At 46.3% G+C, this 27,663-nt stretch overlaps 1 protein-coding gene and 1 long non-coding RNA gene across 2 annotated transcripts in view; both read right to left on the bottom strand.

Moving 5' to 3' along the window:
* Window positions 1-466: 466 nt before the first annotated feature.
* LOC139549670 (tumor necrosis factor receptor superfamily member 19L-like) lies at window positions 467-16,974 on the bottom strand. Its single transcript, XM_071360336.1, has 8 exons — window positions 16,964-16,974; window positions 16,056-16,105; window positions 15,624-15,890; window positions 11,111-11,191; window positions 10,583-10,661; window positions 6,317-6,673; window positions 6,049-6,196; window positions 467-5,180 (listed from the first exon to the last, which is right to left on the bottom strand). The coding sequence occupies exons 1-8, from the start codon at window positions 16,972-16,974 to the stop codon at window positions 5,169-5,171; spliced, it is 1,005 nt and encodes a 334-aa protein (XP_071216437.1). The 3' UTR covers window positions 467-5,168.
* Window positions 16,975-20,379: 3,405 nt separating this feature from the next.
* The window catches only part of LOC139549501 (uncharacterized), a 58,440-nt gene continuing 51,156 nt past the window's right edge, over window positions 20,380-27,663 (bottom strand). Inside the window, exons 2-4 of the long non-coding RNA XR_011669895.1 lie at window positions 24,500-24,574; window positions 24,306-24,398; window positions 20,380-20,560 (exon numbers count right to left, since the gene is read on the bottom strand). This is a non-coding gene — a long non-coding RNA (uncharacterized lncRNA). The remainder of the gene's footprint in view (window positions 20,561-24,305; window positions 24,399-24,499; window positions 24,575-27,663) is intronic.

Genomic DNA, 27,663 nt, shown 5'->3' with positions numbered 1-27,663 from the left:
GGCCTGTGGGCATCCAAGAGCAAAACAACCAATATGTACTGTACCTGTCGGTGAGAGTCTCACCTTTACACAGAGTGTGTAGCCCAAACAGTTGAGACGCTACAGACAGAAGTTGGCAGATAGGATGTTCCAACTTCAGACGAGTCCCAAGACACTTGTGGGGGTCGTAGAGCTAAATGGAGAGCACCATCATGTCTGTGAGAGTCTCATCTTTCCATGTATTTAACACTTGACATCCTGTCAATTTACTGTCCTGATAGTGAATCAATGTTTGTCAACGTCATCCATGTTTGATCAATGTTTGTCAACAGCCTTTATTTTTTGCAACCTCATAGTCATTGTAATTTAACAAACACACACACACACACACACACATGCACATACACATACACACACACACACACACACACACACACGTTTACCGCTGAGCGTTCATGCATTATAACACAAAGCACACACAGACGACTCAAAATAAACCTCTCCTTTATTTCAAGAGTAAAAATATCATACAGAAAAATGTAATATCATAATAAATACAATCTACAATGTAGAGAAGATGAGTTGTTTTCCTTCTTTTCTGCAACACTTCAGTTTATAACGTGTCATAATGAAACAGATAAAAATATGGACATGTCCAACCAATAAAAGGAATCACATCCAGACAAAGGTTCTGAGCCGCAAAAACAGCAACATACAGAATATATAATAGTAGTTCATCATCATTATTATCCTTTATAAAATGTCAACTGCAAAACCCAAACTGTGTTTCCACGGCGAAGCTGCTACGTCAGACACTAATCGAGAAATCTATTTAAATAACTAAAAAACAGAAGTAAAAAACACTTGAAATGCAGCTGAAGGAATGAGATTGAGATGGTCAGTCATGATTTGTATTCCTATGATAATGTAGTTAGTTCCCTTTAGGAGGACTGCGAATACAGCTTTTACTCAGACTACCCAGAGATGATAGGGTCTGTCTGCATGCTCTCCCTGGAGGAGCAGGAACGTGTGTGTGTGTGGTGTGTGTGTGTGTGTGTGTGTGTGTGTGTGTGTGTGTGTGTGTGTGTGTGTGTGTGTGTGTGTGTGTGTGTGTGTGTAACAATAAGTAACGACACTTGAATGAAAACTCTGAATAATGTGTCTGTAGTGCTTTATCTGTGGGGGCAAAAGAGCTGAGTGGATTATCCTACTAACTTAGCCTATGTCTGTTGCTAGGCAATCGTCACAAGGCAGGAAGTGAGGTCATGGTTTGAGATAAGTTCCACATGGAGTAGGATGCCACTGATCAATGGTCAGTGTAGCTGGGAGGGTCAACTGATCCAAGATCTGTGACACACCAGGAGAGAAGAAGTCACAGGACAAAGCACACCTCCCCCAAAATGTCTGGGACTGATTTAAGTGTGTCAAAAGAGGCACTGAAATTTACTGGCAAACCCACATCCTGACACTGTCCCTGTCCTTTCCCTGTTCCTTTCCTTACCCTGTCCCTTTCCTTTCCCTGTTCCTTTCCTTTCCCTGTTCCTTTCCTTACCCTGTCCCTTTCCTTTCCCTGTTCCTTTCCTTTCCCTGTTCCTTTCCTTTCCTTTCCCTGTTCCTTTCCTTTCCCTGTTCCTTTCCTTACCCTGTCCCTTTCCTTGACCTTGTCACTGTCCCTGACACTGTCCCTTTTCTTTCCTTAACCTGACCCTGTCCCCGACTCTGTCCCCGACTCTGTCCCTGACTCTGTCCCTGACTCTGTCCCTGTCCTTGCCACTGTACCTGACCTTGTCACTGTCCCTGACCTTGTCACTCTCCCTGACCCTGTCACTGTCCCTGACTCTGTCCCTTTCCTGACCCTGTCACTGACTCTGTCTCTTTCCTGACCCTGTCACTGTCCCTGACCCTGACCCTATCCCTGACTCTGTCTCTTTCCTGACCCTGTCCCTGACTCTGTCCCTTTCCTGACCCTGTCCCTGACTCTGTCTCTTTCCTGACCCTGTCCCTGACTCTGTCTCTTTCCTGACCCTGTCACTGACTCTGTCTCTTTCCTGACCCTGTCACTGACTCTGTCTCTTTCCTGACCCTGTCACTGACTCTGTCCCTTTCCTGACCCTGTCACTGACTCTGTCCCTTTCCTGACCCTGTCCCTGACTCTGTCCCTTTCCTGACCCTGTCACTGACTCTGTCCCTTTCCTGACCCTGTCACTGTCCGACCATCCTCTGTACACATCTAAGAGCTTCAATAAAAACAGGGCAATTCACCTTGTCTATTCACAGCCGTATGTACATATATACAGCCATTTACACAGCCGTATGTACATATATACAGCCATTTACACAGCCCTATGTACATATATACAGCCATTTACACAGCCGTATGTACATATATACAGCCATTTACACAGCCCTATGTACATATATACAGCCATTTACACAGCCGTATGTACATATATACAGCCATTTACACAGCCGTATGTACATATATACAGCCATTTACACAGCCATATGTACATATATACAGCCATTTACACAGCCCTATGTACATATATACAGCCATTTACACAGCCCTATGTACATATATACAGCCATTTACACAGCTCGGTACAACACATTCGACTTTCATCAGAAGCTAAATTAAGTTAAAGTGGAACTGACAACGTTTTAACTACTTTGCAGATATGAAACAAACAGGCAATCATGATATCAGTCAAAAAATATCAAATTCCCAGTTTATGCTACAAAACCAACTTTATAAGAGGTTTTAAAAATAAGTTATATTTGACTCAGCGTTCCATGATGTACACGGAAGGCATTGTTGGTAGAATTGATGGATGCATTTCAATGCATGATTCATATAATTCACCAATACATTTCTTGGTACATTGTTTGCTGCCTCCATTCGGGATGCAATGTTTCAGTTTCAAAAAACGGATGATTGTAACTAAGGCTGGGAACGTCAATACAATCCCACTAGCAACAAGGGCAATGATCACCAGTCAGTCGTAATGTGGCTAATAGGCTAGCGTATCTATTGATGTAGCAAGCTACAAACACGGAGCCTAACGCTAGCTAGCTGCTAGGAGGATGTCATGTCATTGGAGGAGCGGGTGAGTAAGAGTGACGTTTGCCCCTCATATTGTTTTCACAGCTAGAGATGCAGGTGTCATTTGGTTAGCTAGCAAGAATGTGAATCGCTTTGCTAGCTAGCTATCCTGAACTTGAACGACAAATTATCCAGTTAGCATATCTCTTGCGTTCGCTAATTCACTCTGGCTATCTACTCTGATTTCAGAGCCCTCTTGTCTGAGTGTGCCAGAGCGCAGAATAACTGATTCCTTTATGAACGCACAACACCGGCTGAATATATGCAGTGTCAGTAAACATGGGCAAAAAAAAGTAATACTTAGTCACGAGCGCTCCAGATATCATGTAAACAGCCTAGCAACCAGCTCTGCTAGGGCGAGTAAAAATGGTCAGAGTAAGGTGTTCTCTCATTTGTCTCTGGAAGTAGCTAGCTAGCCCACTTTAGCCAGTTAGCTTGGGTGCTTGGTTGGGACAAGAATGCATTGGCAGGCGAGCTGCAGAAGGACGAGCAGACTACTTTCTATTTCTCATCGTTTCTCAGTGCAATTTTGACGGTCAACTAGCTGAAAAAGCTTGAGAGGGGTTATCTAATGTTCCTTCGTTAGATTGTAGCTGACCTTGCACTGGCTAGCATTAGCTATTGATCTTGTTGTTGAAGTGCATGTAGGGAAAGAGAGCCTGCCTTTTCATGGTTGTTTGATCATTAGGACTGTAACGTTCCCAGATGTAAGAGGACTCCCGTGGTGTTGACATATTTATAGAAATCCATTCAGGTGTATTTTGTGGCTTTTTGTTCTATTGATCTAAAGTCACACTGTTGTAACTTCCTGTACACACACAGTCCAGGTCCTACTGCCTGTAAACACACAGTCCAGGTCCTACTGCCTGTAAACACACAGTCCAGTTCAAAGTGATTGATGACAGGTCCTACTGCCTGTAAACACACAGTCCAGGTCAAAGTGAATGATGGCAGGTCCTACTGCCTGTAAACACACAGTCCAGGTCAAAGTGAATGATGACAGGTCCTACTGCCTGTAAACACAGTCCAGTTCAAAGTGATTGATGACAGGTCTGTGTGGCAAATGGCTCTATATTGCTATACAATTTTTACAAATGCCTTACTATATGTAATTACCAAACATGAAAATTATCATATCTAAGCATTCGCTTGTTAGATTATACATTTTTTAAGCACCATATTCTTCCTGGTGGTGTATATGAACCAATCTGAATTAGATTTCATGTTGCTAAAATGTTGTCAGTTCCACTTGAAATACCGTCTGTAAGATCTGACGAGTCCAACATGTAGTTCATGCTGTTTGCACATCATTATGTCTCTCGCTCAATGTTGGAGCTCAACCCCCAACTATTTGCTAGATAAGAGACTACATTCAACATGATCAAGAAGACCTACAACTTCAGAAGCCCTAAAACTTCCGCTAATCAGCGCTTCAAATATAAGACGAGCTAAATCGTTTAAATAGCTAAATCTGTTATAAAAAAAGTATTCCGTTTTATCTAGACAAAACATGTGAGTTGTGTTCTATAATACTTGTCATTGTGTGTGTGTGTGTGTGTGTGTGTGTGTGTGTGTGTGTGTGTGTGTGTGTGTGTGTGTGTGTGTGTGTGTGTGTGTGTGTGTGTGTGTGTGTGTGTGTGTGTGTGTGTGTGTGTGTTGCAGTATCAAGTGCAGACAGTGTTAAGGTCCTCCAACCTGTCCAGAGTCTTATGGAAGCACAACCACACGGCTGGGTTAATTAATAGGTTGTTCCTTCTCTCTTCTCCTCCCTGCCTCTAAAGACAGACGATTATTGCTCAACAATAGGATAAAATACAAGTTGATTGTGTTATAAATATGAGGGTTTCCCTGTGTCTGGCATCCAGGCTAAGTTCCCAACAAGCACCCAGGCTAACTTTCCAACAAGCACCCAGGCTAACTTTCCAACAAGCACCCAGGCTAACTTCCCAACAAGCACCCAGGCTAACTTCCCAAATCCCAACAAAGAGGATAATCAACCTCTCTGGTCACCGCTTTGGAATCCCATAACATCCATCGCTCAGCGAGGTAGAGTTATTTTTTACCCAGCATTCATCCCTGCGAATGTTTAGCTGTTAACCTGAGAGAGAGAGAGAGAGAGAGAGAGAGAGAGAGAGAGAGAGAGAGAGAGAGAGAGAGAGAGAGAGAGACATTATTAGAATGGTTGATCATTGTCTCACAGGAAATGTGACTTACAGGTCGGACTTGAGAGGTGGTGTGTGTGTGTGTGTGTGTGTGTGTGTGTGTGTGTGTGTGTGTGTGTGTGTGTGTGTGTGTGTGTGTGTGTGTGTGTGTGTGTGTGTGTGTGTGTTCCCAATATCCCCACTAGGGGTCAGTAGTTTCCTCACTAACTGTCAGCATTGACAAACCATGAATGAACCGTGATTTATGTACGTCTCACGTTTAAATGTGCTGAGCTAGACGTGTGTGTTTTTGTCACCGATGACTAACTAGGGAGGGTGTGTGTGTGTGGTGGAGGGAGTTCTTCCCCGACACCACAATGACAGGCAACGTGTTACTATTTCATAATTCAGCAGTCACTAGAAGAACATGCCTTCCTGTGTGTGTGTGTGTGTGTGTGTGTGTGTGTGTGTGTGTGTGTGTGTGTGTGTGTGTGTGTGTGTGTGTGTGTGTGTGTGTGTGTGTGTGTGTGTGTGTGTCTATGTGTGTGAGTGTGTCTATGTGTGTGAGTGTGTCTATGTGTGTGAGTGTGTCTGTGTGTGTGTGTGTGTGTGTGTGTGTGTGTGTGTGTGTGTGTGTGTGTGTGTGTGTGTGTGTGCGCGCGTGTGTGTGTGTGTGTGTGTGTGTGCTTTCCAGGGACTCCTGGGAGAAGTCAACGGCACTCCAAGAATCAGCATGTTCAGTGGACTGGAGAGAAGAAGAAGAGAGGTGGTGAAAATAAAATGAAAGACGAGAGAATTAGCAAGAGAAAAGGAAGTCACCGGCACCTCCTGTGTACCCCTGGCAGCTGATGAGGATGACTTGTTCCCCCCCAGCAGAGATACGTCTTCCACTGAGTCTGAGTCACTAAACTCTGGTCGGAGCGTCATCTCCATGGAACCAGGCCTCTGCTCCTGAATCTGAGCCACCTGAAACCTGTCAATCAAACAGAAGATTGGCACACGGTGCATGTGTATACATACGTATGTGTGTACAGAATGTGTGTGTGTATGTTTGTGTGTATAAGTGTGTGTGTGTGTGTGTTTCCATCCTCACCTCCCAACAGACCGGGTTACCTTCCCAGGCATCCTCCACTCCCCCTCAGGGAGTGACTCTGACCCAGGGCTGGGGGTCTGGGAGATCTTAGTGGTGGAGTGATGTGTGTCCACAGGGGGCAGGAGAGGGGTCTTCTGTAGGGACTGGAGGTCCAGAGGGGGTAACAGGAGGGACTGTGGGGGTTTGAGGGGGCCGAGCAGGATGGGGGGCCATTTCTTCTGGGCACAGCGGGAGCAGCAGTAGCCGTGTCGGGGGCCAGACAGACCAGACAGACCAGAGATGGTGTGGAGGTGAGACTGGTGAGGACACAGTCTGGGCAGGGAGAGGAACTGAGTCAGAGGAGACAGCACCGGAAACCTGGAGCAGGTGGGAGAATGGGAGGGATAAAGAGAGAGAGAAACAAGAGGAATTAGCGATACAAAATGGTGACATATGGACAACCCATTTTAAAACACTCTATAACACCGTTCAAATTGACACAAACGCAGAACATGGCCAAATTCATGAGAAGTTGAATGGATTAGAAAAAGCTATAAAGGACAATCAAAATTCACTGGACTCCCCAATTACTGACCAGGAGCTCTAAGAAACTTCAGGCTCTCAAATTTAAAAAAGCATACGGACCCTGTCCTGTAACCTGTCCTGTAACCTGTCCTGTAACCTGTCCTGTAACCTGTGGTCTATACCCTGTCCTGTAACCTGTCCTGTAACCTGTGGTCTATACCCTGTCCTGTAACCTGTCCTGTAACCTGTGGTCTATACCCTGTCCTGTAACCTGTCCTGTAACCTGTGGTCTATACCCTGTCCTGTAACCTGTCCTGTAACCTGTGGTCTATACCCTGTCCTGTAACCTGTCCTATAACCTGTGATCTATACCCTGTCCTGTAACCTGTGGTCTATACCCTGTCCTGTAACCTGTCCTGTAACCTGTGATGTGATGATTGCACCACTTTTCTCTCTCTCTATATATATATATATATATTTCTCGTTCTCTCTCTCTCTCTAATTGCTTCTAATACACCAGATGTCCTTGAACTGATTAATTCAAAATGGCACACAGACGAAGTAATAAGGACACTTCAGTTCACAGGTGTCAAAGTGGTTTCACGGAGGGCTGAGTGTCTGCGGGTTTTCCTTCCTCCCTTGGACTTGGTTGATGACTTAAGGTCACTGATTACTAAGTAACCTGGTTGTCTAGGTCTTGAAAACCAAAAACCAGCAGACATTAGGCTCTCCATAGAATGAGTTTGACACCCGATTAATGGCAGCCTGCAGTACCCCGGTCGGCCTTCAATTTGAGTTACTCAAATCAAATCAAATTTATTAGTCACATACACATGGTTAGCAGATGTTAATGCGAGTGTAGCGAAATGCTTGTGCTTCTAGTTCCGACAATGCAGTAATAACAACAAGTAATCTAACCTAACAATTCCGCAACTACTACCTTATACACGCAAGTGTAAAGGGATAAAGAATATGTACATAAAGATATATGAATGAGTGATGGTACAGACGGCATAGGCAAGGTGCAGTAGATGGTATAGAGTACGGTATATACCTATGAGATGAGTACTGTAGGGTATGTAAACATAAAGTGGCATAGTTTAAAGTGGCTAGTGGTCCATGTATTACATAAGATGGCAAGATGCAGTAGATGATATAGAGTACAGTATATACATATACATAAGAGATGTGTAATGTAGGGTATGTAAACATTATATTAGGTGGCACTGTTTAAAGTGGCTGGTGGTACATTTTTACATAATTTCCATCAATTCCCATTATTAAAGTGGCTGGAGTTGAGTCAGTATGTTGGCAGCGGCCACTAAATGTTAGTGGTGGCTGTTTAACAGTCTGATGGCCTTGAGATAGAAGCTGTTTTTCAGTCTCTCGGTCCCTGCTTGGATGCACCTGTACTGACCTCGCCTTCTGGATGATAGCGGGGTGAACAGGTAGTGGCTTGGGTGGTTGTTGTCCTTGATGATCTTTATGGCCTTCCTGTGACATTGGGTGGTGTAGGTGTCCTGGAGGGCAGGTAGTTTGCCCCGGGTGATGCGTTCTGCCGACCTCACTACCCTCTGGAGAGCCTTACGGTTGTGTGCGGAGCAGTTGCCGTACCAGGCGGTGATACAGCCCGACAGGATGCTCTCGATTGTGCATCTGTAGAAGTTTGTGAGTGCTTTTGGTGACAAGCCGAATTTCTTCAGCCTCCTGAGGTTGAAGAGGCGCTGCTGCGCCTTCTTCACAACGCTGTCTGTGTGGGTGGACCAATTCAGTTTGTCCGTGATGTGTACACCGAGGAACTTAAAACTTTCCACCTTCTCCACTACTGACCCGTCGATGTGGATAGGGGGGAGCTCCCTCTGCTGTTTCCTGAAGTCCACAATCATCTCCTTTGTTTTGTTGACGTTGAGTGTGAGGTTATTTTCCTGACACCACACTCCGAGGGCCCTCACCTCCTCCCTGTAGGCCGTCTCGTCGTTGTTGGTAATCAAGCCTACCACTGTAGTGTCGTCCGCAAACTTGATGATTGAGTTGGAGGCGTGCATGGCCACGCAGTCGTGGGTGAACAGGGAGTACAGGAGAGGGCTCAGAACGCACCCTTGTGGGGCCCCAGTGTTGAGGATCAGCGGGGTGGAGATGTTGTTACCTACCCTCACCACCTGGGGGCGGCCCGTCAGGAAGTCCAGGACCCAGTTGCACAGGGCGGGGTCGAGGCCCAGGGTCTCGAGCTTGATGACGAGTTTGGAGGGTACTATGGTGTTAAATGCTGAGCTGTAATCGATGAACAGCATTCTCACATGGGTATTCCTCTTGTCCAGATGGGTTAGGGCAGTGTGCAGTGTGGTTGCGATTGCGTCGTCTGTGGACCTATTGGGTCGGTAAGCAAATTGGAGTGGGGCAGCACTGAGACGTCACTTCCTGGAGTGGCTCAAACTGTGCTTGTCATTGTCTCCGTGAGACACCATTTTAACTGACTTCATTTGATTAGATGTTATTGAGTCTTCACATAGGGTCGCAAAGGGAGGAAATGTTACTGGAAACTGTCTACATTTACCAGTAAACTACCAGAATTTTGGTCTTTCAAGGATTTTGTGTAATCTATCACAATTCATCTATATATTTTGTGTAATCTATCACAATTCATCTATATATTTTGTGTAATCTATCACAATTCATCTATATATTTTGTGTAATCTATCACAATTCATCTATATATTTTGTGTAATCTATCACAATTCATCTATATATTTTGTGTAATCTATCACAATTCATCTATATATTTTGTGTAATCTATCACAATTCATCTATATATTTTGTGTAATCTATCACAATTCATCTATATATTTTGTGTAATCTATCACAATACATCTATATATTTTGTGTAATCTATCACAATTCATCTATATATTTTGTGTAATCTATCACAATTCATCTATATATTTTGTGTAATCTATCACAATTCATCTATATGTTTTGTGTAATCTATCACAATTCATCTATATGTTTTGTGTAATCTATCACAATTCATCTATATATTTTGTGTAATCTATCACAATTCATCTATATATTTTGTGTAATCTATCACAAGACATCTATATATTTTGTGTAATCTATCACAATTCATCTATATATTTTGTGTAATCTATCACAATATGTCTATATATTTTGTGTAATCTATCACAAAGGGAGGGTATATTACCTGAAACGTTCAAAAGTTTACCAGTAAACTACCAGAATTGTGGTATCTTTCAAGGATTTTATGTAATCTATCACAATACATCTAGTGGTCCCTTTTGGGTACTTCAGATTATCACAGGTGTCTAATAATCTCTGGCCCTCTGTGTGTCTTATCACATGTACAATATATGAAATATATGAACGTCAATATATGAACCATCAATATATGAACCATCAATATAGTGAATAACCTTTGGTGTTTAATATGAGGATTTCAGCATGAAATATATTTTTTACACACTTTTATTTACTTTACTATGTCAAAATATATTTGTTGCTAATGTTTTGGCATCAAACTGGTGGGAAAGTTATTCAAGTGTAATTTACCAAAGTTACAATAGATGTTCTAGTAATTACCAAAATTACTGAAGATTCCGGTAACTTTGCAACCCTTATATAGGAATGATCGATGGTGTGATCGATGGCTTTTGTCCATTCATATATACAGTAATTTCTCTCACCCTTCAGCAGTACGACTGAGCAGAACACTGTTTAAGGTATGTATTGTCTCGGCAGGGTTCTCACTTGATTGAGGAGGCTTTGCTGATGTCCATCTGTTTACTCTCGTACTCCAGTAGCAGCTCCTCCAGGGCAGCAGCATTCTCTAAAACACATACAGCACTTCAGCAAATACTACAGAAAACAGCTGCATGAATGATTACACACACACACACACACACACACACACACACACACACACACAGCAGTGGGGATTCCTTAGGGAAATCAAATGAAGTGTGATGACCGCACTCACCGCAGTAACTCAATCAATAGTGTTAGAGTCCCACAGCAGGGAAATTAATAGGCTACTATGTCATATTGAGGCAGTTAGTGGTTTCACTTAGCAGAGCCGTCTTTCTGTGTTCGCAGATCTGAAGACACTGTATAGGAGGAAGTAACATGGCTTAACCTGGCCTTATAATGGGCATAGAAGAGCTTACACATATCGTGTTTTGCTTCGGTTCTCCAAACACACAACTGATGAAGGGCTCGGATAGGATCAGGCCTATGAAATCAGAAGAAGTATTGACATCATCATAAAGGGACTGGTACCTTTCTTCTCTGTGATGAGGCGTACCAGAACGCTGATGGTGTCTTCATTAGTGTCGTCTACGACGTAGGGACAACCGTTACCTACAGAGAGAGTGGGGGAGAAAGAGAGGGAGGGAGAGAGAGAGAGAGGAGAAGGGGGGGGGGGGATATAGGGAGAGAAAGATTCAACATTACTGTTAGTATTTGACTACCCAGAGATAATGACAGGCCATTTGAAAGTAGTCTACTAGAGAACTAAATAGGGACAACACTGGGATTCATCTTAGAAATAATAAACAATTCCACAGGGAATTTAACCAAAATGTCTTCTCAACTCAATAAAGAAAAAGCTATGGAAATGAGAGACTCTCCCTGTGTGAATATGTGATGTGTGTTTGAGTGACTGGATAGAGACGTCAGTGGGATGGTATGTCAGAGAACTTTAGGGCTGTGTACACCAACAGAGCTGATTAAGCTAGCTAAATCTCCCTGGTTCTCAACTATTCTCTCTCTCTGTCTGTCTCTCTCTCTCTCTCTCTGTCTCTCTCTCTCACTGTCTCTCTCTCTGTGTCTCTCTCTGTTTCTCTGTGTCTCTCTATGTGTCTCTCTCTGTCGCTCTCTCTCTGTCTCTCTCTCTCTGTCTCTCTCTCTCTGTCTCTCTGTCTCTGTCTCTGTGTCTCTGTATAGATGCAAGGAGCGAACAGATGGAGGCACTAGAATAGCTAACGCACTCTGTCTGTCTGTCTGTCTGCCTGCCTGCCTGCCTGCCTGTCTGTCTGTCTGTCTGTCTGTCTGTCTGTCTGTCTGTCTGTCTGTCTGTCTGTCTGTCTGTCTGTCTGTCTGTCTGTCTGTCTTTGTTCCACAACAATAGCTTCACGTGACATTTGGTCTCCGTGAACAATGGTACTTCTGCAGCAGCCTGAGTCAGCCTATCTTTGTGGCGCAGGGAGTGTAGACTAACACGACCACACTACTTCTCAATACTTTACCCAAAGCCATAGATCTACAAATACAATCCACATATATGTATTCTGTATAGCTTGTACAACCCCGTGCTCTCAAATGAGTGTTATCTGTGTAAGTGGAGGTTAAAAGAGAACTGACAGAAGAGAACGTGTCACACACACATACATTAATGAGTAAAGTGCTGGTGTAAGATGGAGAGAGAAAAGGAAAGAGAGAGACAGAGAAAGAGACAGAGAGAGAGAGAGAGAGAAGAAAAGAGAGAGAGAGACAGAGAGAGAGAGAGAGACAGAGAGAAGGAAAGAGAGAGACAGAGAAAGACAGAGAGAGAGAGAGAGAAATAGAGAGAGAGAAGAAAAGAGAGAGATTCAGAGAGAGAAAGAAGGAAAGAGAGACAGAGAGAGAGAGAGAGAGAAGAAAGGAGAGAGAGAGAGACAGAGAGAAGGAAAGAGAGACAGAGAGAGAGAGAAGGAAAGAGAGAGAGAGACAGATTTTGATAAACTCCCATATCTACTGGGTGAAATTCCACAGTGTGCCATCACAGCAGCAAGATTTGTGACCTGTTGCCACAAGAAAAGGGCAACCAGTGAAGAACAAACACCATTGTAAATACAACCCATATTTATGCTTATTTATTTTAACTTGTGTGCTTTAACCATTTGTACATTGTTACAACACTGTATATATATAATATGACATTTGTAATGTCTTTCTTGTTTTGAAACTTCTGTATGTGTAATGTTTACTGTTAATTTGTATTGTTTATTTCACTTTTGTATATTATCTACCTCACTTGCTTTGGCAATGTTAACACATGTTTCCCATGCCAATAAAGCCCCTTATTGAATTGAATTGACAGAGAGAGAGAGCGAGAGAGAGAGAGAAAGAGAGAGAGAGAGAGATGGGAGAGGAAAGGAAAGGAGAAGTGGGTGATATGAGGAAGAGGAAAGGAGAGGAGACATTATTGAATAATTGATCTGGGAAAGGAGAGATAGACTGATAGTGTCTTGTTCCTCGTAGAGAGGGAGAGAAGCAGGAGGGGAGAGCGAGAGGGAGAGAAGCAGGAGGGGAGGGCAGGAGGGGAGGGCGAGAGGGAGAGAAGCAGGAGGGGAGAGCGAGAGGGAGAGAAGCAAGAGGGGAGGGCGAGAGGGAGAGAAGCAAGAGGGGAGGGCGAGAGGGAGAGAAGCAGGAGGGGAGGGCGAGAGGGAGAGAAGCAGGAGGGGAGGGCGAGAGGGAGAGAAGCAGGAGGGGAGGGCGAGAGGGAGAGAAGCAGGAGGGGAGGGCGAGAGGGAGAGAAGCAGGAGGGGAGGGCGAGAGGGAGAGAAGCAGGAGGGGAGGGAGAGAAGCAGGAGGGGAGGGCGAGAGGGAGAGAAGCAGGAGGGGAGGGCGAGAGGGAGAGAAGCAGGAGGGGAGGGCGAGAGGGAGAGAAGCAGGAGGGGAGGGCGAGAGGGAGAGAAGCAGGAGGGGAGGGCGAGAGGGAGAGAAGCAGGAGGGGAGGGCGAGAGGGAGTTTCTCCATGCTACAGGGCAGCTACTGTTTCACAAGGAGATGGAGACTGAGACACGACATCAGACAGGAAGAGAGAGAAAACAAGATAAACAAGTCCAGCCCTGGTGTGACAGTGTAGCTGAGGTAAGCATGCAACAGCAACAGGAAACATAAACAGTCGCCAACGGAGACGACGCTGTAAGGCCAGGCCTTATTGTAGAGACAGCTGTGTCATCAAACACACCTGGTGGCACAAACACACTTACAGATGCACACACACACACACACACACACACACACACACACACACACAATCAAATCAAGATACACTCTCCCCTCACTGTGATCATTATGCATCAAAGCGGAGCAAGAGATACAAAGGCAATGCCAACCAGATTGGGAGAGTGTGTGTGTGTGTGTGTGTGTGTGTGTGTGTGTGTGTGTGTGTGTGTGTGTGTGTGTGTGTGTGTGTGTGTGTGTGTGTGTGTGTGTGTGTGTGTGTGTGTGTGTGTGTGTGTGTGTGTGTGTGTGTGTGTGTGTGTTATGGAATTCCATCTGATCTTTAGGGGATTAGAATGTGTACTGTTCCCTTTGCGTCAGAGTTATTAGTTCCCACCACCACACCCTCTTTACATGGCTTATAGTCTAACATGACTACTGTCTACGAAAAAGGGCTGAAAGAAAAATGGGATTTGATTGTGATTGTGTGATTGTGAGAGGTGTAGCTATTGTCTGTATCAGAGGACCTACATCACTGCCCTTAGAGAGATATCAGTGTGTTTATTCAGGACCCTCCTTGTGTTCTGTAGAGCGCTGCTTCCCAGTGTGTGACAGGACGTGTGGCGCCCATGTGGATCCCCTTACGTCTAAATCTGTCAGATCTGAAACAGTGAGTCTGATTCAGGTTTACTGTCCAGGGACAGATTTCAAATGTTAACTGAGAAGATGTCAGCAATCGGATAGGATTAAATGTTAGAATTGGGGTTTTTCAAAACTGTAAAATTTGATTGTGATTCTCCGGATAGGGTTAAGGATTTGGTAATCCAATCAGGCTTGAATGTCGATTTTGCGTTATTTAAAACTCAAATGTAGTGATTAGGACAGTTTTTCAGGATTATCTTGATCCTACTGGACATGTGGATTCAGGATGGATTTAGGAAGGTGAAAGGTGAAAGGCTCTATAACCAAGACATGTCAATGTAACTGAAGGTGAGGAGGTTTAAAAAACATTCTTACATCTGAAAACCAAAGGATTGTTCTATTAATCTCTCTCTCTCTGTCTGTCTCTCTCTCTCTCTCCCTCTCTCGCCCTCTCTCTCCGTCTCTCTCGGTCTCTCTCTCCCTCTCTCTCTGTCTCTCTCTCCGTCTCTCTCTCTCCGTCTCTCTCCCTCCGTCTCTCTCCCTCCGTCTCTCTCCCTCTGTCTCTCTCTCCCTCTGTCTCTCTCTCCCTCTGTCTCTCTCTCCCTCTGTCTCTCTCTCCCTCTGTCTCTCTCTCCCTCTGTCTCTCTCTCCCTCTGTCTCTCTCTCCCTCTGTCTCTCTCTCCCTCTGTCTCTCTCTCCCTCTGTCTCTCTCTCCCTCTGTCTCTCTCTCTCCCTCTGTCTCTCTCTCTCCCTCTGTCTCTCTCTCTCCCTCTGTCTCTCTCTCTCCCTCTGTCTCTCTCTCTCCCTCTGTCTCTCTCTCTCCCTCTGTCTCTCTCTCTCCCTCTGTCTCTCTCTCTCCCTCTGTCTCTCTCTCTCCCTCTGTCTCTCTCTCCCTCTGTCTCTCTCTCCCTCTGTCTCTCTCTCCCTCTGTCTCTCTCTCCCTCTGTCTCTCTCTCCCTCTGTCTCTCTCTCCCTCTGTCTCTCTCTCCCTCTGTCTCTCTCTCCCTCTGTCTCTCTCTCCCTCTGTCTCTCTCTCCCTCTCCCTCTCTCTCTCTGTCTCTCTGTCTCTCTCTCCCTCTCTCTCTCTGTCTCTCTGTCTCTCTCTCCCTCTCTCTCTGTCTATCTATCCCTCTCTCACCCTCTCTCTCTGTCTCTCTCTCTATCTCTCTCACCCTCTCTCTGTCTCTCTCTCTCTGTCTCTCTGTCTCTCTTTCTCTCTCACCCTCTTTCTGTGGTGTGGCATTCTCCTCGTCTCCTCCCTCCTTCTCAGCGGTACAGTTGTATCCTTTCTTCTTGAGGATGTTACAGATGAGGATCCCCAGGAGCCCCATCACACAGAAGATTGGCACCAGGACGAACACTGCATACTCTGTACTCTTCTCCTCCGGGCTCCGCACTGCCGTACCGTTCACCGGCAGGCCGCCACTGCCCGCCACACCCTTACCTACCGTACGCACCGCACGCACGTGGGTAGACTGGGCAGGGGGGGCTGGGGAGAGATAAGGGGGAGCTAGGGTTTTGGGAAGGACAGAGAGAAACATTGGGGTGGGGGGGGGGGGAATATGACCCTGTTAAAACCATTATTCCACCAGTGGAAACATAATCACAGTAGATGACTATTTGTTGGCGTGATGTTGATTCTGCCCACACTCACCTCTCACACAGGTCAGGGCGGAGGCTGTCCTCCCAGCGGTGGGATGGAACCTACAGGCACCAAACAGTATTCATATCACAACAATGCCATGTTATCATAGCAGTGTATTCATTTCATGGTCCCATGTTATATTTACATTTTAGTCATTAAATTTTTAGGAAGAAAAAACATGCTTGTTGCACTTGTTTGGTATATATTGAGGTACACAGGGAGAGGGTAGTACACAGGGAGAGGGTAGTACACAGGGAGAGGGTAGTACACAGGGAGAGGGTAGTACACAGGGAGAGGGTAGTACACAGGGAGAGGGTAGTACACAGGGAGAGGGTAGTACACAGGGAGAGGGTAGTACACAGGGAGAGGGTAGTACACAGGGAGAGGGTAGTACACAGGGAGAGGGTAGTACACAGGGAGAGGGTAGTACACAGGGAGAGGGTAGTACACAGGGAGAGGGTAGTACACAGGGAGAGGGTAGTACACAGGGAGAGGGTAGTACACAGGGAGAGGGTAGTACACAGGGAGAGGGTAGTACACAGGGAGAGGGTAGTACGCAGGGAGAGGGTAGTACACAGGGAGAGGGTAGTACACAGGGAGAGGGTAGTACGCAGGGAGAGGGTAGTACGCAGGGAGAGGGTAGTACACAGGGAGAGGGTAGTACACAGGGAGAGGGTAGTACGCAGGGAGAGGGTAGTACGCAGGGAGAGGGTAGTACACAGGGAGAGGGTAGTACACAGGGAGAGGGTAGTACACAGGGAGAGGGTAGTACACAGGGAGAGGGTAGTACACAGGGAGAGGGTAGTACACAGGGAGAGGGTAGTACACAGGGAGAGGGTAGTACACAGGGAGAGGGTAGTACACAGGGAGAGGGTAGTACACAGGGAGAGGGTAGTACACAGGGAGAGGGTAGTTACGGTCTCCCCATATTGAGGTACACAGGGAGAGGGTAGTACACAGGGAGAGGGTAGTACACAGGGAGAGGGTAGTACACAGGGAGAGGGTAGTACACAGGGAGAGGGTAGTACACAGGGAGAGGGTAGTACACAGGGAGAGGGTAGTACACAGGGAGAGGGTAGTACACAGGGAGAGGGTAGTACACAGGGAGAGGGTAGTACACAGGGAGAGGGTAGTACACAGGGAGAGGGTAGTACACAGGGAGAGGGTAGTACACAGGGAGAGGGTAGTACACAGGGAGAGGGTAGTACACAGGGAGAGGGTAGTACACAGGGAGAGGGTAGTACACAGGGAGAGGGTAGTACACAGGGAGAGGGTAGTACACAGGGAGAGGGTAGTACACAGGGAGAGGGTAGTACACAGGGAGAGGGTAGTACACAGGGAGAGGGTAGTACACAGGGAGAGGGTAGTACACAGGGAGAGGGTAGTACACAGGGAGAGGGTAGTACACAGGGAGAGGGTAGTACACAGGGAGAGGGTAGTACACAGGGAGAGGGTAGTACACAGGGAGAGGGTAGTACGCAGGGAGAGGGTAGTACACAGGGAGAGGGTAGTACACAGGGAGAGGGTAGTACGCAGGGAGAGGGTAGTACGCAGGGAGAGGGTAGTACACAGGGAGAGGGTAGTACACAGGGAGAGGGTAGTACGCAGGGAGAGGGTAGTACGCAGGGAGAGGGTAGTACACAGGGAGAGGGTAGTACACAGGGAGAGGGTAGTACACAGGGAGAGGGTAGTACACAGGGAGAGGGTAGTACACAGGGAGAGGGTAGTACACAGGGAGAGGGTAGTTACGGTCTCCCCATATTGAGGTACACAGGGAGAGGGTAGTACACAGGGAGAGGGTAGTACACAGGGAGAGGGTAGTACACAGGGAGAGGGTAGTACACAGGGAGAGGGTAGTACACAGGGAGAGGGTAGTACACAGGGAGAGGGTAGTACACAGGGAGAGGGTAGTACACAGGGAGAGGGTAGTACACAGGGAGAGGGTAGTACACAGGGAGAGGGTAGTACACAGGGAGAGGGTAGTACACAGGGAGAGGGTAGTACACAGGGAGAGGGTAGTACACAGGGAGAGGGTAGTACACAGGGAGAGGGTAGTACACAGGGAGAGGGTAGTACACAGGGAGAGGGTAGTACACAGGGAGAGGGTAGTACACAGGGAGAGGGTAGTACACAGGGAGAGGGTAGTACACAGGGAGAGGGTAGTACACAGGGAGAGGGTAGTACACAGGGAGAGGGTAGTACACAGGGAGAGGGTAGTACACAGGGAGAGGGTAGTACACAGGGAGAGGGTAGTACACAGGGAGAGGGTAGTACACAGGGAGAGGGTAGTACACAGGGAGAGGGTAGTACACAGGGAGAGGGTAGTACACAGGGAGAGGGTAGTACACAGGGAGAGGGTAGTACACAGGGAGAGGGTAGTACACAGGGAGAGGGTAGTACACAGGGAGAGGGTAGTACACAGGGAGAGGGTAGTACACAGGGAGAGGGTAGTACACAGGGAGAGGGTAGTACACAGGGAGAGGGTAGTACACAGGGAGAGGGTAGTACACAGGGAGAGGGTAGTACACAGGGAGAGGGTAGTACACAGGGAGAGGGTAGTACACAGGGAGAGGGTAGTACACAGGGAGAGGGTAGTACACAGGGAGAGGGTAGTACACAGGGAGAGGGTAGTACACAGGGAGAGGGTAGTACACAGGGAGAGGGTAGTACACAGGGAGAGGGTAGTACACAGGGAGAGGGTAGTACACAGGGAGAGGGTAGTACACAGGGAGAGGGTAGTACACAGGGAGAGGGTAGTACACAGGGAGAGGGTAGTACACAGGGAGAGGGTAGTACACAGGGAGAGGGTAGTACACAGGGAGAGGGTAGTACACAGGGAGAGGGTAGTACACAGGGAGAGGGTAGTACACAGGGAGAGGGTAGTACACAGGGAGAGGGTAGTACACAGGGAGAGGGTAGTACACAGGGAGAGGGTAGTACACAGGGAGAGGGTAGTACACAGGGAGAGGGTAGTACACAGGGAGAGGGTAGTACACAGGGAGAGGGTAGTACACAGGGAGAGGGTAGTACACAGGGAGAGGGTAGTACACAGGGAGAGGGTAGTACACAGGGAGAGGGTAGTACACAGGGAGAGGGTAGTACACAGGGAGAGGGTAGTACACAGGGAGAGGGTAGTACACAGGGAGAGGGTAGTACACAGGGAGAGGGTAGTACACAGGGAGAGGGTAGTACACAGGGAGAGGGTAGTACACAGGGAGAGGGTAGTTACGGTCTCCCCATATTGAGGTACACAGGGAGAGGGTAGTACACAGGGAGAGGGTAGTACACAGGGAGAGGGTAGTACACAGGGAGAGGGTAGTACACAGGGAGAGGGTAGTACACAGGGAGAGGGTAGTACACAGGGAGAGGGTAGTACACAGGGAGAGGGTAGTACACAGGGAGAGGGTAGTTACGGTCTCCCCATATTGAGGTACACAGGGAGAGGGTAGTACACAGGGAGAGGGTAGTACACAGGGAGAGGGTAGTACACAGGGAGAGGGTAGTACACAGGGAGAGGGTAGTACACAGGGAGAGGGTAGTACACAGGGAGAGGGTAGTACACAGGGAGAGGGTAGTACACAGGGAGAGGGTAGTTACGGTCTCCCCATATTGAGGTACAGGGAGAGGTAGTTACGGTCTCCCCATATTGAGGTACAGGGAGAGGGTAGTTACGGTCTCCCCATATTGAGGTACAGGGAGAGGGTAGTTACGGTCTCCCCATATTGAGGTACAGGGAGAGGGTAGTTACGGTCTCCCCATATTGAGGTACAGGGAGAGGGTAGTTACGGTCTCCCCATATTGAGGTACAGGGAGAGGGTAGTTACGGTCTCCCCATATTGAGGTACAGGGAGAGGGTAGTTACGGTCTCCCCATATTGAGGTACAGGGAGAGGGTAGTTTCGGTCTCCCCATATTGAGGTACACGGAGAGGGTAGTTACGGTCTCCCCATATTGAGGTACAGGGAGAGGGTAGTTACGGTCTCCCCATATTGAGGTACAGGGAGAGGGTAGTTACGGTCTCCCCATATTGAGGTACAGGGAGAGGGTAGTTACGGTCTCCCCATATTGAGGTACAGGGAGAGGGTAGTTACGGTCTCCCCATATTGAGGTACAGGGAGAGGGTAGTTACGGTGTCCCCATATTGAGGTACAGGGAGAGGGTAGTTACCGTCTCCCCATATTGAGGTACAGGGAAAGGGTAGTTACGGTCTCCCCATATTGAGGTACAGGGAGAGGGTAGTTACGGTCTCCCCATATTGAGGTACAGGGAGAGGGTAGTTACAGTCTCTCCATATTGAGGTACAGGGAGAGGGCAGTATGGGGATACATACCCAGACAGACAGTCTCCGCAGACAGCGTCAGAGTGTGATGTACCAGAGGTCACAACCTTTTTGTTGAGGACCCCGCAGGAGGAGTGTGGGCGGCACTGATCAGAGTCATAGTCGTCTGAAAACGTGCCCGCTGGACAAGACTGACATTGCACCACCTCGCCTGGTCCCTCGACCTGCCCGCAAGCCTGGCAGGAGAACAAATCTTCACATCTCAGAACAGAGTAGATGAACCACTGTAATTACACACATACACTACAGTCACATGTGGTTCTGTGTTCAATAAGATGTTCCAAAATAACTAACACCGCCGTTCTGGGCAGGAACTAAGATACATTACCTATTTTTCGGTTTCATATGAAATTGTGCAGAGACATATACTGTATATATATGAATATATATAAATATACTGTATATATACGAATATATATAAATATACTGTATATATATGAATATATATAAATATACTGTATATATATGAATATATATAAATATACTGTATATATATAAATATACTGTATATATATATATATATATATAAATGTATAATATACTGTATATATATACATATATATATATATATATATAAATGTATAATATACTGTATATATATATATATATTGTATCAGTTTGCCATATCTAAAAATAAAACAGAAGTATATGACTGGTTTGGTATATATCAACAAATAAAAAACGATATAGTACTGATGTGGGACCTTAATCTGACCAGTAACTGGTTTGGTATAGTACTGGTATCAGTACTGTCATAGCAAAATAATCCTGTAGCAACAGGATTTGAATGTTTAGTCCATAATGTTGCTTGATCAGTGGTTAGGCTATTAGCTGGACAAAAGTATGCTACTATACATGAAAAACGCAATAGTGTTAATATAACCGTGTGTTAGTGCGGGTTTTCAGTGAATTTATGTAAATCACAAAGCTCATCAACAAAAGAGTGATCAAATGAAGATCCTACATCTGTATATTGGTCTTATCTAAAATAAGAGCAGACCCACTGGGAACACTGGTTGAATCAACGTTGTTTCACCGTCATTTCAACTAAATTAGGTTGAACCAATGTAGAAGAGACGTTGAATTGGCATCTGTACCCAGTGGGGAGATACACATGACTTCCATCTAGAGAGAAAAGGAGAGAGGATAAAGAGGAAAGAGGAGAAGAGAAGAGATGAGAAAGAGGAGAGAGGAGAAAGAGAAGAGAGGAGAAAGAGGAGAGAGGAGAAAGAGAAGAGAGGAGAAAGAGGAGAGATGAGAAAGAGGAGAGAGGAGAAAGAGGAAAGAGAAGAGAGGAGAAAGAGGAGAAAGAGGAGAGAGGAGAAAGAGGAGAGATGAGAAAGAGGAGAGAGGAGAAAGAGGAAAGAGAAGAGAGGAGAAAGAGGAGAAAGAGGAGAGAGGAGAAAGAGGAGAGATGAGAAGAGAAGAGAGGAGAAAGAGGAGAGAGGAGAAGAGAAGAGAGGAGAAAGAGGAGAGAGGAGAAAGAGAAGAGATGAGAAAGAGGAGAGAGCAGAAAGGGGAGAGGAGAAAGAGGAGAGAGGAGAAGAGAAGAGAGGAGAAGAGAAAGAGGAGAAGAGAAAGAGGAGAGAGGTAGGAGAAAGAGGAGAGAGAAGAAAGAGAAGAGAGGAGAAAGTGGAGAGAGGAGAAAGAGAAAGAGGAGAGAGAAGAAAGAGGGGAGAGGTAACAGAAAGAGGAGAGAGGTAACAGAAATAGATGTGGCCTCTGTTGACAGAAGGATCGATTCTGGTGATGTAGTTGTAGAGGGATCGATGGTGGTTCAGGAGTTAGGATGACAGGGAAATGAGAGGTGAGTTAGGATGACAGGGTAATGAGAGGTGAGTTAGGATGACAGGGTAATGAGAGGTGAGTTAGGATGACAGGGTAATGAGAGGTGAGTTAGGATGACAGGGTAATGAGAGGTGAGTTAGGATGACAGGGTAATGAGAGGTGAGCTAGGATGACAGGGTAATGAGAGGTGAGTTAGGATGACAGGGTAATGAGAGGTGAGTTAGGATGACAGGGTAATGAGAGGTGAGTTAGGATGACAGGGTAATGAGAGGTGAGTTAGGATGACAGGGTAATTAGAGGTGAGTTAGGATGACAGGGTAATGAGAGGTGAGCTAGGATGACAGGGTAATGAGAGGTGAGTTAGGATGACAGGGTAATGAGAGGTGAGTTAGGATGACAGGGTATGAGAGGTGAGCTAGGATGACAGGGTAATGAGAGGTGAGTTAGGATGACATGGTAATGAGAGGTGAGTTAGGATGACAGGGTAATGAGAGGTGAGTTAGGATGACAGGGTAATGAGAGGTGAGTTAGGATGACAGGGTAATGAGAGGTGAGTTAGGATGACAGGGTAATGAGAGGTGAGTTAGGATGACAGGGTAATGAGAGGTGAGTTAGGATGACAGGGAAATGAGAGGTGAAAGAGGAGAGAGGAGAAAGAGGAGAAAGAGAAGAGAGGAGAACGAGGAGAGAGGAGAAAGAGGAGAGAGGAGAAAGAGAAGAGAGGAGAAAGAGAAGAGAGGAGAAAGAGGAGAGAGGAGAAAGAGAAGAGAGGAGAAAGAGGAGAGATGAGAAGAGAAGAGAGGAGAAAGAGGAAAGAGGAGAAGAGAAGAGAGGAGAAAGAGGTGAAGAGAAGAGAGCAGAAAGAGGAGAGAGGAGAAGAGAGCAGAAAGAGGAGAGAGCAGAAAGAGGAGAGAGCAGAAAGAGGAGAGGAGAAAGAAAAGAGAGGAGAGGAGAGGAGAAAGAGGAGAAGAGAAAGAGTAGAGAGGTAGGAGAAAGAGGAGAGGAGAAAGAGAAGAGAGGAGAAAGAGAAGAGAGGAGAAAGAGGAGAAGAGAGGAGAGAGGAGAAAGAGAAGAGAGGAGAGAGGAGAAAGAGAAGAGAGGAGAAAGAGGAGAGAGGAGAAAGAGAAGAGAGGAGAAAGAGGAGAGAGGAGAAAGAGAAGAGAGGAGAAAGAGGAGAGAGGAGAAAGAGAAGAGAGGAGAAAGAGAGATGAGAAGAGAAGAGAGGAGAAAGAGGAAAGAGAAGAGAGGAGAAAGAGGAGAGATGAGAAAGAGAAGAGAGCAGAAAGAGGAGAGAGCAGAAAGAGGAGAGAGCAGAAAGGGGAGAGGAGAAAGAGGAGAGAGGAGAAGAGAAGAGAGGAGAAAGAGGAGAAGAGAAAGAGGAGAGAGGTAGGAGAAAGAGGAGAGAGAAGAAAGAGAAGAGAGGAGAAAGTGGAGAGAGGAGAAAGAGAAGAGAGGAGAAAGAGGAGAAGAGAAGAGAGGAGAGAGGAGAAAGAGAAGAGAGGAGAGAGGAGAAAGAGAAGAGAGAAGAAAGAGGGGAGAGATAACAGAAAGAGGAGAGAGGTAACAAAAATAGATGTGGCCTCTGTTGACAGAAGGATTGATTCTGGTGATGTAGTTGTAGAGGGATCGATGGTGGTTCAGGAGTTAGGATGACAGGGTAATGAGAGGTGAGTTAGGATGACAGGGTAATGAGAGGTGAGTTAGGATGACAGGGTAATGAGAGGTGAGTTAGAATGACAGGGTAATGAGAGGTGAGTTAGGATGACAGGGTAATGAGAGGTGAGTTAGGATGACAGGGTAATGAGAGGTGAGTTAGGATGACAGGGTAATGAGAGGTGAGTTAGAATGACAGGGTAATGAGAGGTGAGTTAGGATGACAGGGTAATGAGAGGTGAGTTAGGATGACAGGGTAATGAGAGGTGAGTTAGGATGACAGGGTAATGAGAGGTGAGTTAGGATGACAGGGTAATGAGAGGTGAGTTAGGATGACAGGGTAATGAGAGGTGAGTTAGGATGACAGGGTAATGAGAGGTGAGTTAGGATGACAGGGTAATGAGAGGTGAGTTAGGATGACAGGGTAATGAGAGGTGAGTTAGGATGACAGGGTAATGAGAGGTGAGTTAGGTGTCCTACCTTGATTGGCTCCTGGCCACTGGGGCACCCCAGACACACACACCCCTCCCCCCAGACACACTGCACGGCTACAGTCCCTCCAGAGCAAAACACCTGGAATACACACAGATCAGTGACACAAATAATGAGACACACACACACACACGTCTCTCTCACATACACACACACACAAACACACACACAAAGAAACGTACCGTGAAAAGGACAAGAGCTGAGCAGCAAAGGTGGTTCCTCATCTTCTTCCAGGTATTCTTCTCTGAACATATGATCTAGAACAGAGAGGATCATGGGACAACTGGTGAGCTACAGGCAGCCAGGTAGAACAGAGAGGATCATGGGACAACTGGTGAGCTACAGGCAGCCAGGTAGAACAGAGAGGATCATGGGACAACTGGTGAGCTACAGGTAGCCAGGTAGAACAGAGAGGATCATGGGACAACTGGTGAGCTACAGGCAGCCAGGTAGAACAGAGAGGATCATGGGACAACTGGTGAGCTACAGGCAGCCAGGTAGAACAGAGAGGATCATGGGACAACTGGTGAGCTACAGGCAGCCAGGTAGAACAGAGAGGATCATGGGACAACTGGTGAGCTATAGTCAGGAAGAAATTTGAATGCATAATCAAAAAGTTTGGTTTTGCCTGAAGAGATAAAGAACCTCTGATTACAACATGATTCTCCAGCGACCAACATGACACACCTGAATCACTACAGTGACAACCAACATGACACACACCTGAATCACTACAGTGACAACCAACATGACACACGCCTGAATCATTACAGTGACAACCAACATGACACACGCCTGAATCACTACAGTGACAACCAACATGACACACGCCTGAATCACTACAGTGACAACCAACATGACACACGCCTGAATCACTACAGTGACAACCAACATGACACACACCTGAATCACTACAGTGACAACCAACATGACACACACCTGAATCACTACAGTGACAACCAACATGACACACACCTGAATCAATACAGTGACAACCAACATGACACACGCCTGAATCATTACAGTGACAACCAACATGACACACACCTGAATCACTACAGTGACAACCAACATGACACACACCTGAATCACTACAGTGACAACCAACATGACACACACCTGAATCACTACAGTGACAACCAACATGACACACACCTGAATCACTACAGTGACAACCAACATGACACACCTGAATCACTACAGTGACAACCAACATGACACACACCTGAATCACTACAGTGACAACCAACATGACACACACCTGAATCACTACAGTGACAACCAACATGACACACACCTGAATCACTACAGTGACAACCAACATGACACACCTGAATCACTACAGTGACAACCAACATGACACACACCTGAATCACTACAGTGACAACCAACATGACACACCTGAATCACTACAGTGACAACCAACATGACACACACCTGAATCACTACAGTGACAACCAACATGACACACACCTGAATCACTACAGTGACAACCAACATGACACACCTGAATCACTACAGTGACAACCAACATGACACACACCTGAATCACTACAGTGACAACCAACATGACACACACCTGAATCACTACAGTGACAACCAACATGACACACCTGAATCACTACAGTGACAACCAACATGACACACACCTGAATCACTACAGTGACAACCAACATGACACACACCTGAATCACTACAGTGACAACCAACATGACACACACCTGAATCACTACAGTGACAACCAACATGACACACCTGAATCACTACAGTGACAACCAACATGACACACACCTGAATCACTACAGTGACAACCAACATGACACACACCTGAATCACTAGTGACAACCAACATGACACACCTGAATCACTACAGTGACAACCAACATGACACACACCTGAATCACTACAGTGACAACCAACATGACACACGTCTGAATCACTACAGTGACAACCAACATGACACACGTCTGAATCACTACAGTGACAACCAACATGACACACACCTGAATCACTACAGTGACAACCAACATGACACACACCTGAATCACTACAGTGACAACCAACATGACACACCTGAATCACTACAGTGACAACCAACATGACACACACCTGAATCACTACAGTGACAACCAACATGACACACACCTGAATCACTACAGTGACAACCAACATGACACACCTGAATCACTACAGTGACAACCAACATGACACACGTCTGAATCACTACAGTGACAACCAACATGACACACGCCTGAATCACTACAGTGACAACCAACATGACACACACCTGAATCACTACAGTGACAACCAACATGACACACCTGAATCACTACAGTGACAACCAACATGACACACACCTGAATCACTACAGTGACAACCAACATGACACACCTGAATCACTACAGTGACAACCAACATGACACACACCTGAATCACTACAGTGACAACCAACATGACACACCTGAATCACTACAGTGACAACCAACATGACACACACCTGAATCACTACAGTGACAACCAACATGACACACACCTGAATCACTACAGTGACAACCAACATGACACACCTGAATCACTACAGTGACAACCAACATGACACACGTCTGAATCACTACAGTGACAACCAACATGACACACACCTGAATCACTACAGTGACAACCAACATGACACACCTGAATCACTACAGTGACAACCAACATGACACACACCTGAATCACTACAGTGACAACCAACATGACACATACTGTCACAACGTTGACTGAGAGACAGGCCCTGGCTGGTAAATAGTATTTAGATGTAACAGAGTTCATGGACAGTCGACACAGGTCAGACACACAGGGGGTACTGAGCTGATAGCAGAGCCACAGATCGTTTGGTCATTGAGGTTTCTCAGAATATATCATGTAATTATATCACAGTTATGTTCCTATAAACTCATTTAATCCACCACCACACATACCCTCCCATCCTGCCCCTGCTTCTAGACGTACACACACACACACACACACACACAACCAGTGAGGAGACACACACACACACAACCAGTGAGGAGACACACACACACCAGACACACGCACACCCACCATCCTAAACCTGTTTTACGTGTCCTCTGACCAGTTGAAAGTTTAGAGGTGAGAATACAGTAAAGTACTGCAGTGAAACAAAGGAACGACCTCAAGTCACAGACAGGATAGAACTGTGACTGTGAGCAGATCATTTCCTCTCTGTGACCCTGTAGTTCAGAACTGACTTCTCATTGGACCAGAGTACATCTAGAGACCTGCTAGGAACGCACGCACACACACGCACGCACACGCACACACATTTACATTGTAGTCATTTAGC

Source organism: Salvelinus alpinus, chromosome 22, assembly GCF_045679555.1.
Source record: "Salvelinus alpinus chromosome 22, SLU_Salpinus.1, whole genome shotgun sequence".
Taxonomy (NCBI): domain Eukaryota; kingdom Metazoa; phylum Chordata; class Actinopteri; order Salmoniformes; family Salmonidae; genus Salvelinus; species Salvelinus alpinus.
The sequence above is the reverse complement of the archived record's forward strand: the minus strand, read 5'-3'. Positions and strand labels throughout refer to the sequence as shown.